This window comes from Sciurus vulgaris (assembly GCF_902686455.1).
Source record: "Sciurus vulgaris genome assembly, chromosome: 10".
Lineage (NCBI taxonomy): Eukaryota > Metazoa > Chordata > Mammalia > Rodentia > Sciuridae > Sciurus > Sciurus vulgaris.
The window spans coordinates 139,929,654-139,943,761 of NC_136470.1; the positions used below are offsets into that span (position 1 = coordinate 139,929,654).

Sequence of the window (14,108 nt, forward strand, 5' to 3'; positions counted from 1 at the left end):
CTGCAGTTTGGGTCCACTGTGAGAAGCAGCAGCATGGCCCAACCCGAAAAGATGCTCCCGTATTCCAGGGCAGCTGATGCCAGGAAGTGCCCGTGGGAAAAGATGAGTCCCCGCGACGCTGGCTATAGAAAACCGTAAGCTTAGCACCAGAACCAAATTAAACCACACTGCACGAGAGGACAAGTCTATCCAAAATCTTTATAAACTCACAAACTCTGTTGAAAGTGTACAAGCAGTCTCAACTTGCTGGAACAAAAACAGCATGTTTGTTTTCCATGAACAGTCACTGCACAATTCAGAGAAGGTATTCAAAGAAAAGTGAACCAGGTTTGGGAAAAGAAATACCATGTCATGTTAAAAACAATTCACGGTTGAAAGGAAACCCTGTGAACGCGTCATGTATCTGCTGCACTGCTGCCCCTTCCCTAACAAAGTCCTGATCTGCCCTCTATGATTTATAAAATGCACACATTTCCAAAACTGTTCATTTCCACTTATAAATTAATTCACAGGATTCATGCAGTTGGCTTTTTAGCTTCAACTGAGTATTAGCAAAAATAATGCAAAATGACCCCTTTGTAAGCAACGGAATTACCTTCCTTCCTAAATAAAGCATGACACTAGGTAACTCTGTTCATTCTCTCTCCGTGGTGTCACTGAAGAGGCGCCAGGCCTCTGTGAGCCTGGGCTGCTCCTGCCTCATTCACAAACTTGCTTAGGCCTCATGGAACTGGGGCCTGGAATGTCTTTGCAACAGAAGGCATGCACAGGTGACAGACAGCAACTCGAGGGTGTCCGTACCTGCCCAGGCTGGAGTGTGCAGGTCCTGGGAGCCACACACACTCACCTGGGGCCTTGCAGTTTGAGTGACTGCTCGGCAGATAGGAGCCGGGACACTTCAGACACAGATCTTAGTCTTCTAGTAATATCTACTCTGCCACGTTTTCCCCTTTGTTAAAGGCAATGGAACAGAAAAAGAAACACAGCTGCCAGTAAGAATCACTTCTCCCCTCCCAGTTTTCCAGACCCTCGTTAAGTCTTTACAAAACTTGCTGCTATTTAAGTGACTTTTGTCTCTCCTTGCACGAGTTCAGAGAGACTGCAAACCCAGCGAGCAAGGCTGCTGGTGCAAAGGTCGGAACCGTTCAAGCAGGTGTCACACTGGCTTCCGGACACCGAGGCTGACTGTCCCTTCCTGGAGGCTGCGAAGGCACGTTCCAGTCAATCTCCTACTGGGAAACAAGTGGGACGGTCAAGAGCCACGCGTCATTGAAGGCCAGGCAGCCTCAGGTCAGGTTATCAGCTCTGCTGAAAACATGGAGACAAGCGGGATCCCTGCCCCGCACCCACGATGCCTCCCCTACGTGCCCATCTGAGTCCTGTGCTACTTAAAGGGACTGGGCTTTGCTGAACTGCACTTTCCCAGGGCCAACACCCAACGAGAGGCCTTAAGAAACCCCACACAGTTCCTCATTTTCCTCCTAGCGAGGAAATGGCGGCACAACTTCACACGTCACCCCCTTTTCTGGAGGAAAAGGTTTAGAACAACAGGACAGCTTGCTTTCTGAGACCCACTGGTTCTTTCCGAAGTGAACTGGAGGCAGGGAAAGACGTTCCTTAGGGACGAGGTGCTGCTGGCGGGAGCCGGGGGCGCTCCTGGGCCACAGTGCCAGGCCCCGCGTCGCGCCGCTGTCTTCTTCCTTCCTGCCAGAATGCGGTGGCGCCAGAGCGGAGGCCGCCGGGGCCCCGGGGGACGGGTCCCATAGGCAGACACGGAGCTCCCTGAACCAACTGTCCTCCTGAGGGCAGGACGTGGGCGAGCTCAAGGGCGAGTGTTCTCATCCCTTCAACCAAACAGGCTGCGATGGAACCAACGCAAAACCAGGCGGCACCGACCGGCCGCCACCCGGTCCTGCAGACCTCGCGGCCACGGGCACCACGGGCTACACGTTGGTCTCCAGGCCCAGCAGACGGCCCATCCTCTCCACGTTCTCGTCGATGGTCGTCTGGCACGTTATCTCCTTGGCACATTCCATGGGGAACCAGCCTCTTTCTCCATCTCGAAGCCGCTCCCCCTCATACCAGCCTGCAAGGGAGCACGGAGTCTGCACCCGGCAAGACGCACCCGGGTCCCAGGAGGAGAGGGGCGGTCATGTGAGCAGCGTCCGGCCGCGGGCTGGGCACCCGGGTGACACAGGGTGAGGGCGGAGGCGAGAGAGGGAGAGGACGGGGCAGGAGCAGAAGCTGAGGTACGCGGGCTGAGCCGGGAAGCGGGTGCTTTGGGAAGGGACAGCAGGGGCAGGTTTCCTTGGAAAGGCAGGAAGAACCTCTGGAGAGGAGAGCTAGGTTGCTGGGGGACGGATAACAAACCACGAGACTCGACCAGGTCGAAGGCAAAGGTGCAGACGGCTGACCAAAGGTAGACAGGAGCCACAGAGGATCAAGAGGCCCCAGGGAAGTGGCACAGAAGGGACCGGCAGCCTGGGTAAAGGTTTTCAAATGCACCCGAGTCCCCAAAACACCCGAGTCATCTTTAGGGCTCCGAGAAGCCTCCAGTTTGGGAAGTGAGATCTCAGGAGAGAGAAGGAAGGGGATCAGGGAAGGGCAGCAGGAACACACAGGGGGCCCTGGGTCCTGAGCACGGGACACATCACTCACCGTCGCCCACACGCTGATAGATGAGCGCCACGTCCCCCACCTGCAGGGAGAGCTCGTCCGGCTGCTTGGCTGTGAAGGACCTGATGACTTCCACCTGGGTCAGCGCTGGGGACAGGACACACGGAGCTTGCCATGGCTACGCCCAGCAGGCGGGCCCCCGGCAGGCGCCTGCTTCCCCAGCTCCACACAACCCCGTGGCCCGGACGGAGAGGCTTCCGCTGGGGGGCAGCAGCTCTGACGGCTTCACCCTGCAGACGCCCAGGCCCCAGAGCTGCCTCCGCTGCCTGAGAACTCAATAACCCTTGCTCGGGAGTCGCTGGTCCCTCACACACATGCAGAGAACGGCCCTGTGCCTGGGTAAACTGAGGCAAGAGCGTGTGACACGCCACAGCGCCGCAACTGAGGGTGGAGCGGCAGGCCCCATGCCCTGGCTCAACCAGGGAGTCCCCGCCCCACCAGGAGCAGCGCACCAAAGGCGCAGGGGACGCCCAGATTCCCCAAATGCTGAAGCAACACGTGGAACCACCCCAGCGACGGGGTGCTGGGCCACAGGGCTACTGCAGCCACTGGCTAACAAAATCCAACTGCAGGCCGACCCATTCAGCTTGAATCTGTCAAAAGCTATCGTTTTTTTAGTGCTCCAGGCTGACCTGTTTTGGGGCCCTAAATCTTTGGATTCGATCTTCTTTCAAACAATCACCCATAATGCCAAAGTTAAGGAGCTAAGAATAAGCACAGGACACCCTCCTTTACCGCAGTGGCCCCCAGTCCTCTGGAAGGAACAGGGCACACGTTCTTAACTCTTTTGATACCAGGGCTTGAACTTGGGGTACTCGACCACTGAGACACGCCCCAGCCCTATTTTGTATTTTATTTAGAGACAGGGTCTCCCTGAGTTGCTTAGTGCCTCGCTTTGGCTGAGGCTGGCTTTGAACTCGAGATCCTCCTGCCTCAACCTCCTGAGTGGCTGGGATTACAGGCATGCGCCACCGTGCCTGGATACATGTTCTTAACTTGACCACGTGATAGAGAAGATCAAAAGGAATCTTTAGGTTGGAAACGTCCAGATTGGACGTTTCTACTGTTGCTATGGAGATGACCTAAACTCGGAACCACTGCCCGTTAACTCCAGCTAGGAACTTCAGAGCCTCCTAGCTCAGGCAGAGTGTTCACACCTGGGCTGTCCTCCCGTGTGCATGTAAAAGATGTTGGTGACATGCAGATGACTGAGCAGGCTCCGGAGGGACACCCCGGGAAGCCATGAAGCCAGAGCTGGGAGGAGGAGACCAGGCCCAGCATCCGGCAGGGGGCAGCCCGCCACGCTCCCAGCAGGCTGCGGCCATCGCTGGCACTTACAGGTTCGGTCAGGAGGCTGCTTCCCGCTGCTGTGTCCCAGGGCGGTGATCCAGCGGGCCCGCTCGCTCCTAAACAGGGGCAGATAGTGGACAGCGGAGGGTCAGGGTGCTCAGGAAGATGAGTGTGCCAGCACCCAGCCGAGCCCTCCCGGAAAACGCTCCGGGGGCGGGGCCGGGGGGAAGGCCTTCACAAGTAACGTCCAGCAAGAATCTGAGCACTCCAAACCGGGCAGAGGACAAATCGCCACCGCAAAGGACTCTCCATGGTTTGGCTGGCTGATGGCTAAGTGGAGTTTCTCACGTGACTGCGACATTTAGTGAAGGGCCGATCACACCAAGACCCGGTCACAGGTACCACACACCCTCGCAAACCCACGTTTGATCCCACTTTCCACAAGTCCAAGTCAAGTCTGCTCCATGACGTCCCCTCCTGTCTCGCACGCGTACTTACCTGCCTGTCCCCTGGACAGCTAACTGCTACACATGAGCCTTACTGGGACAGCAATCCTGTGGCTATATTTAGACTGTTCTTCCATGCTTTAAAACGATTTCATGAGCAGAGCAGAAAAAGAAAAACAGCAAGAAACAAAAGCGAGACTCTAAAAATACAAGATGAGTTATGAATACATGACACGGAATAATGAACGAGAGACCAAACGCTCAGAGAAGAGAGGACGGCTCCACACACAGGCATCGGCTTTGTATCTTGAAAAACTGAACCTTAGGGGCCGGGGACTCAATCCCCAGCACCACAAAGAAAAGAAACCTTAGGACTGCAACTGATCAAGCCACACACACACACACACACACACACACACACACTCCAACTCTCTTAAGAATCGCGCAGCAAACCAGTGTGTCCCTGCGAGCAACCCGGGGACATCCCAGCAGAGGGGACATCCAGCGCTCCCTACACCCTCCCGATCTGGTAGGAGGAGGCGGTGGCCAGGCAGAGGTTCTGAGGCCAGGAACTCCAACCATGCCAACTCCCGGGGGACATTCCTACTGCTCAGAAGGGACCACGCGGTCAATTACCTCCTACCCCGTGCGTGGAAAGGCGTCTTCTCCCGCTGCACCTGCCCCTAGGCCTCCTGTCACCGTCACCCATCCTCACGCGCCCCAGGCATCCCTCCGCAGTCCCAGGCAAGCACGTCACCCAGAGCACCCCAGCCCCCGTCACCAGCGCCTTGTCTCCGCCTTACTGTGCGCCAGTCACTGGAGGCACCGCGCCTGGAGCCGCTGTCAGGACGTCGGCCCTGAGGCGCACAGCCATCCACCAGGCACACGCACGGCCAGACCAACCACCAGGCCAGGCCTCCCTCCAGGGGTGACCTCCACCTGATCCCGCACCACGGATGGACTCAGGAAGTACTGGGCACCATGCTGGCTGCTGTCCGCCTGGTGTCCGGCTGCTGGATGGCTCTGGCTCGGATGCCCTGTCTGCACAGTGTGGGAGGCAGAGCCGCACTGCCCGCGGGAGCCGCTTCCGGGGCACGCGGGCTCCGTCCCCTTCCTGCCTGCAGCCCTGAGGCCCTGCTGCACAGCTCTGTCACACCCCGGCCACACCAAGATCCAGGCATTCCATCCCTGTGGCCCCCGCCACCTCCAGAGCCTCCGCTCCTGACTGCCCCCACTCCCTGAACCCCGCCCCTGTCCACCTGCCTGCTGCCCATCAACTCTGACAGGCCAGGAGTTAGACTTGTTCTAGAAAGTCTTGGGGAGCATGTGTGTGCTGGGCACAGCCCTACGAGATCTGCACGTCGCCTCTGGCTTCGTCCGAACATCACCACTGTGTGCTCCGCTCTTAGAGCACGTCTGCAGAGGTCTGGGCTCCGAGAGCCGATCAAACAGCAGGGCGGGTAAGGACAGCGGCCCCAGCGCACACTGCACGACTCTCAGCTCAAAGAAACAAGCTGGCCCTGGCCAAGTTGGCGTGTCAAGCAGCACCACGCACGCATTCCTCAGAAAACGAGGACGCTGCCCAGCTCTGAGAAGCTTCGCCTCCGCGGGCAAAGGGCTCCCCAGTGGCTTTACGAGGAACAAGTGAAGCCCGGCTTGCTTTAGGACGATCCCGAGCAGACACCTGCGCCCTCTCTGCTGGGACAAGACCTAGTCCACACTCAGGCTCGGCCAGAATTTCCCAGTACAAGCCCACGGAAAACCAGGCCATCTGTCACGGATGGAAGGGCTGCTCGCCAGGAGACACCTCCCTGGTCCATCCCCGGATGGGCTGCCTCCCCCAGAGGACTCAGCCTCCACCTGGCCCACAGGAACCTGCGAGCGACCTGGGGCCAATCTCGCCCAGGCCGGCCCTACAGCCAGCGGCCTCAGCTTCCGTGGGCCCAGCGGGCCAGAGGGAACCTCTGCCGAGTGCCTGGGGCCTGCACGCTGACAGCGTCTCCTGGGCCCAGCGGCCCCCAGGGCTCCCAGGGCGGACAAGGCGCTCCTCATTCTGAAAGCCGCAGCTTCTGGAAAGGGCTCCAGGAGTCAGCCTCCCCCCAGAGGCCGTCAAAACCGCAGCACTTGGGGGTGGGGGCTGTCCCCACGCAGGACAGCACCGCATCCCAGGGATGACGACACGCACTCCTCGGAAGATGACCTCCAGGACGGAGGAGTGGGACGCAGACGTCCTCGGCAGTCTGGGTGTCGCGTCCCTGGCTGGCTCACAGCCCTGCTTCCCCGGGACACTGAGGCTTGCTCCGGGGAGCTGCGTCCAGCGCGTGTCCAGTTCAGGCTCTCCACGGGAGGATGAGAGTGGGGCACCACCAGGAACGGCCGCCGCCACGCTCGGCCCCCCACGCTTCCTTCCCGCCACCAACCAGGCTGGGGCCGCGAGGGGAACAAGCGGTCTCCTGCTGGTGACAGCCCTCCACAGGGAGCAAAACCAAACTCGTGTGGACGCCCGCCCCGCCCGCCACGTGCGCCACAGAGCACTCTGCCCAAGCATGTGTGCCGGCCAGAGAGACCAAGTGGCGAGGCCTTCATGAAGGATGGGCGGCCGCCATGCTGCCAGCCCGGGGCCCCGCGCACGGCGTGAAGTGGTGTCTCCAGCTTCCCACTCCAGAGTGACCGTGTGGGCACCCTGCCCTGCTCTGCCAGACCAAGAGCCCCGCAGGTTCAAACAACTGCACAGAGGCAGGAGGGGTGGGTCCAAGGCCTCACTGCAGACCCAGCCTCTGCTAGGGGAGGCCCACTGAGGAGGCAGAAGGGCTTCTCAAGTGACAGAGGCAGGACTGCAGAGGAGGCGAGGAGGACACAGGGCAGGTGGCGGCCCCCTTTCGCCCTCCTACAGTGGCCCTGGACCGACTGTTGCTTGCATCCGTCCTCACAGCCTGTGGTTTATCTGTGGTTTCCTTTGACACGTCTACACCAGAGGCCTCTGGGAACATGCCCTCTGGAGCACGCGGAGACCGTGAAGGTGGCTCCTTCCACTCTTCATGCGCCAACACAAGCAGACCCGCCACGGACGGACCTGGGAGGAACACCCCGGTGAACACGTCACCGCGAACCCTGATGCCCGCTCCCTCACCGCATCTGGACACTCCAGCCCGAGCGGACCAATGCCCCGGCCACCGAGGCGCTGAGACGGGGATGCGAACACTCCTGCCGCCTGCTCCCCGGCCCGCAGCCCGGGCAGTCGGCTCCGCCGGGTCCACTTCCTGCTGGTGATGATGCAGAACCTCGCTCCCTCCATCAGGCGGAAAAGGCCACCGGGCCCTGGCCCGAGGCGGAACGAGGACCACACCACAACCCGGAAGAAGCAGGTTTTCCACAAACGACCTTCTCCACGCTGTGTTCTCAAGGACGGAAGGATCCGATGGAGTCGGAGATGCCACTGACAGTTCATCCAGCCGCTTGCTTCCTGTCGCTAATGAGTCCTTAGCAGAAGCAGGAAGCGGACCAGACTCCCTGCAAACAATGCCCCTTGGTCAGCAGGCGGGAACTGGGGTCTGGGCGGCACGGCCACCTCCCCAGGCGCCCTGTGAAAGAGGCGGGGAGGCAGCGGCTCTGATCGGGGCTAAGGCGAGGACACTGCTGAGGGAGGTGGGGACCCGCCCTGAACGCTTGGGGAACCCAAGCGACACCTCGCTTCCACTGCCAACGCAGGACGCCAAGGACGTCTCGCCACGCCATCTCCCCCGCCACTGCAGCAGCCCACTGGGGGCAGACAAGGGGCTCCCGCCCCCACATTCCTCCCGAAGAGCCCGGGGAAAGCGGGCAGCACGGACAGGCTCCCTTTGTCCCTCTAGGACAGGCGAGTTTTTTCTTCTTCCCAGCTACTGTCCCATGAGCAGCAGGACAACCTGAGATCTGGGACAGCCGGGCGTCACGCCGTGCAGGGCTCAGACGCACACGGCACCGCCCGGCTGGGCATCAGGGGAAGACACGCTCAGCAACAGCAGAAAGGGCACACGGGCTGAAGGGAGGCTGTCCTGCCCACGGTGGCCACTGTCTCCCTGTCCTGGATGCAGAAAAGACAAGTGCACTAATTTGGGGTCAATCCCAGAAATATTAACTGGGAACCTGCTACGCACAAACCAAAAAGGGGGGGTAGCAGAATGGAGGCCAGACTGGGGACAGAGCGGCCCGACTGGAGGAGGACGGTGCTCAGCAGGCTCCGTTCCGGGAGGGGGCGGTGGGCAGAAGCGGAAGACACGGCAGAGCCCCGGGCGGGAAGGGCTGGCAGAAGTGGACTATTCACAGAAGCATCAAAAATGGCGCTGGGTCTCCAGACTGGAGAGCCGAGAGCAGGGCCAACGTGTAACCATGGAGCAGGACTGCACCCCAGAGGCTCCCGTGGACAGGGTGGTGGCCCTGGGGGTGCTGTTGGGAGGTGGGGCCCAGCAGGAAGAAGCCCTGGCCAGGGGTGTGCCTTAGAAGGTTCACTGCATCTCTCCCCTCGCTCTTTTTCTCTCTGGCCACCGTGAGGTGGGCAATTGCTCCACCCGTTGGCACCTGGCATGCACATCTTTCCTCCTCTAGGTTGTTTTTCTCAGTTGTTTTGTCACAGTAACGGAAAGCTAACCAACACACAATGGTACATTTACAGAAGTATGTGTGTTAAGGAATAGAATTGGGATGGGTTATTTTGTTAAGGGGGTACTTTGGGCAGTGTTGGGGATCAAACCCAGGGTCTCACACGTACTAGGCAAGTGCTCTGCCACTGAGCAACATACTCAGCCCTTCTTGTTTTTCATTTTGAGTCAAGGTCTCACTAAGTTGCCGAGGCTGGTCTTGAACTTATGATCCTCCTGCCTCAGTCTCCTAAGCTACCAGGATTACTGGAGTGCACCACTGTACCTGGCTGTATTTCTGGAGAGGAGAGAGGAAAGGGGTGGGTGCAGACCGGGAGGTAAGCCACCAGAGTGCAGATAAGAAGCTGAGGAGGGGAAGCCCGGGTGCGGGGGTGGAAGCGTCTGCTGGCTGGCAGCTTCTCAGTAAGACCAAATGCGCTACTCGAAGGACCCGGGCTGCCAGGAGGCGCCTGGCACACCCCCATGCTTGCCAAGTACGGGCCACATCCTGGCGAGCAGGTCATCATTGCTCACGAGAGCAGAGCCACTGCCCTGCTGCCCCACAGCCGGCCCTCACTCAGGGGTCCAGTGTGAACAGCTGCGCCAAGGGCTGCTGACTCCGTGCTCCCGCTGAGTCCAGGGGGCCCCCAGGGACAGGCTTTCAAAGGGCAGACACGTAGGAGTGCGCCCCATTCTTTCTCAGGCCAGAGGGTAAACACGCCCCCTCTGGAGTTCGGCAGTCACTCCAGCCAGCAGGGCACTGTGGACCTTGCCCTCTCCACCAGGCTGCCGCCGGTCCTGTCAATCAAGACGGACGCAGAGGCAGAGACCCTACACACGCACAAAGCACCTTCCACCTCACAAGTGGGCCACAGAGCACTCTCTACCCAGGCCATGCTGACTGCGCAAAACCAGGCAGCCCAGACCACAGACACGGAAATGTCTGAGGAGGTAAACACGCTTACTTTGGTTGACACATTTTGCAATATATGCATATATTGAGCACCACGTGGCACTCCATGAGCATGAACAATGCTTATGTTTTCATGTTATTAGTTAAAAATAACAAAGACACAGAACTAGCCTGCAGATGTCCACTCACAACGAACCATTTCCTATGCTTTTAAACAGCCTTTTTTTTTTTTTAAAAGAAAAGCACATCTTGGCCCTAATATATTTCCCTTCAATACCGTGCATTACCGTGGCTGTTTGTTTCTGAACTGTCACTGAGGGCAGAGGAGGGGGAGGCGGGAGGAGAAGGACAGCTCCACTCCTCTGTACCCAGGGAGACCTCTGCCCCTTCTGGAATGTTCTCCTCCTATTAGTTAAAGAACTACAGATATGAGTCACACCCCTGGGCTCATAGAGGACAAGCTAAATATTCTGAGAACATGTCTGATTAAGGAAATGAACAACCACTCGAAAGCCAGAGGTTGCTAAAGCGTACCAGGAAAGAAGCCAGGCTGGCGTGGAAAGGAGAGGACACGCCGGTCACCTCCGGGCTGAGCAATTCAAGAAACAAGCGGTGACTTCCTGGGTTATTACGAACGGGACAGCCGGGAGGCGTTCTGCCCAGGTCGGCAGGGCCTGAATGAACACAGACCCAGCAACTTCCACCCCACCAAGCAGGCAGGAAGAGGGGTGTGGCTGGCTTCCGAGACTCCTCCAGAAGCCCACCCAGTCCTCATCCCCAGGGTCGGGAGGCCTCCTCACACACGATCCCAAAGCTCAGGTGGATCAACTCCAGGGTCAAAAGAGATCCCCCAGAGGAAGCCTCGCTCTGTCCCTCCTGGCCAAGGACTGCGGTCACTAGTGGAGACGAACAGCTGCCTGGCAAGTCCCACGTGGGTCACCTGAGGACCAGGAGCCTCTGCCCCAGGGAGCGGGGAGACTCTTGCGGCTCCATGGAAGAGCCGGGGAGCTCGAGAAAGACCTGCGTGCTCCATGCCCAGGAGCCAGGTGAAGCTGCCCTGGTCCTGCCTCCTCAGTACATGGAGATCAAGATGCCAGGTGAGGCTGCCCTGGTCCTGCCTCCTCAGTACACGGAGATCAAGGTGCCAGGTGAGGCTGCCCTGGTCCTGCCTCCTCAGTACACAGAGATCAAGGTGCCAGGTGAGGCTGCCCTGGTCCTGCCTCCTCACACACATGGGGATGGAGGTGCCGGGTGAGGCTGCCCTGGTCCTGCCTCCTCACACACACGGGGATCGAGGTGCCAGGTGAGGCTGCCCTGGTCCTGCCTCCTCAGTACACGGGGATCAAGGTGCCAAGTGAGGCTGCCCTGGTCCTGCCTCCTCACACACACGGGGATCAAGGTGCCAGGTGAGGCTGCCCTGGTCCTGCCTCCTCAGTACACGGGGATCAAGGTGCCAGGTGAGGCTGCCCTGGTCCTGCCTCCTCAGTACACGGAGATCAAGGTGCCAGGTGAGGCTGCCCTGGTCCTGCCTCCTCAGTACACAGGGATCAAGGTGCCAGGTGAGGCTGCCCTGGTCCTGCCTCCTCAGTACACGGGGATCAAGGTGCCAGGTGAGGCTGCCCTGGTCCTGCCTCCTCAGTACACAGAGATCAAGGTGCCAGGTGAGGCTGCCCTGGTCCTGCCTCCTCAGTACACGGGGATCAAGGTGCCAGGTGAGGCTGCCCTGGTCCTGCCTCCTCAGTACACGGGGATCAAGGTGCCAGGTGAGGCTGCCTTGGTCCTGCCTCCTCAGTACACGGAGATCAAGGTGCCAGGTGAGGCTGCCCTGGTCCTGCCTCCTCAGTACACGGAGATCAAGGTGCCAGATGAGGCTGCCCTGGTCCTGCCTCCTCAGTACACAGAGATCAAGGTGCCAGGTGAGGCTGCCCTGGTCCTGCCTCCTCAGTACACGGGGATCAAGGTGCCAGGTGAGGCTGCCCTGGTCCTGCCTCCTCAGTACACGGAGATCAAGGTGCCAGGTGAGGCTGCCCTGGTCCTGCCTCCTCACACACACGGGGATCAAGGTGCCAGGTGAGGCTGCCCTGGTCCTGCCTCCTCAGTACACGGAGATCAAGGTGCCAGGTGAGGCTGCCCTGGTCCTGCCTCCTCACACACACGGGGATCAAGGTGCCAGGTGAGGCTGCCCTGGTCCTGCCTCCTCAGTACACGGGGATCAAGGTGCCAGGTGAGGCTGCCCTGGTCCTGCCTCCTCAGTACACGGGGATCAAGGTGCCAGGTGAGGCTGCCCTGGTCCTGCCTCCTCACACACACGGGGATCAAGGTGCCAGGTGAGGCTGCCCTGGTCCTGCCTCCTCAGTACACGGAGATCAAGGTGCCAGGTGAGGCTGCCTTGGTCCTGCCTCCTCGAGCACATGGGGGTCTCCTACAGCTTTACCTCAACCTGAACGAGTCGCTTCTGCTGCCCGTGGTAAGGCAGTGACCGGTAACGTCTGTGTGGACGCCTGTGGTTTCACGTTCCTCTCACGTCTCCTTAACGCTCAGGAACCTGCTACGACCACTCTTCAGAGGCGGAGCTCTCTCTGAGACCCCCTGGTCTGCGAGTCGGAGGCTGTCATCTAAACTCCCTCCACTCTCCCCATGCCACCTGGCCCCTGGTGGAGACGCGGAACCTGCGAGGACAAGGTGAGGGGATGCCTTTCCCTCCACTGCCACACCCTGACGCCTGCGGGGGAGTCTCCAAGGGGGCCTCCACTCTAAGCAATGAACGGGTCGGCGTCTCTCAAGGGACCAAGTCACCAGGGGGACGTGAAAGGAAGCTCACCCGCCCTCACCCAGGCCTGGAGGACCACATGGTGACCTGCTGGGACGGAACGCCCGTGCTGCCTCTCCATGAGGGTCCCAGGGCCTTCCCACCCGGGCCTCTCCCGACAGCGGTGGGCCCTCTGTGGACCAGCACCAGGGGACGGAGAACAGACTCCAACTCCGCTCTCTGAGAAGACTTGCCGTCCGGACTAAACTACCACTGACCAGTGCCCCCATGCCCGACGGATCATGCTGTCATCACTGAATGACCTCGACACCACTCTGCAGGCAGAGACCACACCAATGACCCACAGTGTGTCCTTCAGGATTACGGGGGCAAAGCACCGAGAGGATCACAAAGGCAAGATCACCCCACACCACACTCGCACACAGTAGGTTCTCCATGACACAATAGGGGCCATGCTCACACACAGTAGGAACTCAACAACATGAGTGCTGTACTCACAGTAGGTGCTCAACAACATAATCCATGTCCTGCTTGCCCACAGTAGGTACTCAACAAAGTAACAGGTGCCCTGCTCACACACAGTGGGAACTCAACAACATAATGGGTGGTGTGCTCACACACAGTAGGTACTGAACAAAGTAATAGGTGCCCTGCTCACACACAGTAGGAATTAGACAACAGATGCGTGCTTGCACACAGTAGGTTCTCAACAACATGACGGGTGTCCTGCTTGCACGCAGTAGGTGTTTGACAATGCAACACATGCCTGCACTCACACAGTAGGTACTCCGCGACAACAGAACGGGAGCTCCCCGCTCCCCCGGCACTCACTGCGTCTCGGCGCCCAGCAGCATCTCCACCTTCTCGTTGGCGTGGTTGCTCAGGACTGTCAGGGTGAAGAGGTGACAGGCGGCACTCTGCCGGGAGTGGAGCACCGTGGAGCTGCTCTTGCCCGGGGAGGAAGCGAGCTCTTCGCTGTCGCAGCATTCCACCGAGAGCTGGTCTCTCAAGGAGTAATCGTTGACGTTGTAACTCTCCTCACTGCAAGGAAACAGGACCACAGCTGTCCGTCAGCCCTGGAGGCGGCAGTGACACCTCAGCTTCCGAGTCACATTTCCGGAGGAGGAGAGGGAGAGAACGACCTGCTTCACAATACGAGTCGGAATCTCCATTACGTTCCTGACAGTGAATCAAGGTGGTGCCTCAGTTAAGCTGTCGTTACAGTGAGAACAGACGCGTGGCCTCTGTCTGGAGTCACTAACCTGCTGGGTGTCATTGGAGGCCAGCCTGGGAATGAGACCGGCAAGCCTCCTGGTCATGCTCCACAGTGTCCCCTACCCAGGATGAAAAGGAGCCCCAGAGGCTGCCCGCCCCTGGCCCAACGCCCAGCCCTCCTC

General features: G+C 59.4%; 1 protein-coding gene and 1 long non-coding RNA gene across 3 annotated transcripts in view; one reads left to right on the forward strand and one right to left on the reverse strand.

Moving 5' to 3' along the window:
* Window positions 1–184: 184 nt before the first annotated feature.
* The window catches only part of ARHGEF26 (Rho guanine nucleotide exchange factor 26), a 109,241-nt gene continuing 95,317 nt past the window's right edge, over window positions 185–14,108 (reverse strand). The window contains exons 11-14 of one of the 2 annotated variants that reach the window (XM_079100510.1): window positions 13,543–13,752; window positions 4,015–4,082; window positions 2,659–2,763; window positions 185–2,086 (exon numbers count right to left, since the gene is read on the reverse strand). In XM_079100510.1, coding sequence (XP_078956636.1) covers window positions 1,944–2,086; window positions 2,659–2,763; window positions 4,015–4,082; window positions 13,543–13,752 — 526 coding nt within the window. In that variant the 3' untranslated portion in view covers window positions 185–1,943. The remainder of the gene's footprint in view (window positions 2,087–2,658; window positions 2,764–4,014; window positions 4,083–13,542; window positions 13,753–14,108) is intronic. The other variant, XM_079100511.1, reaches the window with a different exon arrangement.
* Window positions 8,984–13,536, forward strand: LOC306637741. The gene is made up of 3 exons (XR_013757246.1): window positions 8,984–10,987; window positions 12,483–13,315; window positions 13,357–13,536. It is a non-coding gene; the product is annotated as an uncharacterized lncRNA (long non-coding RNA).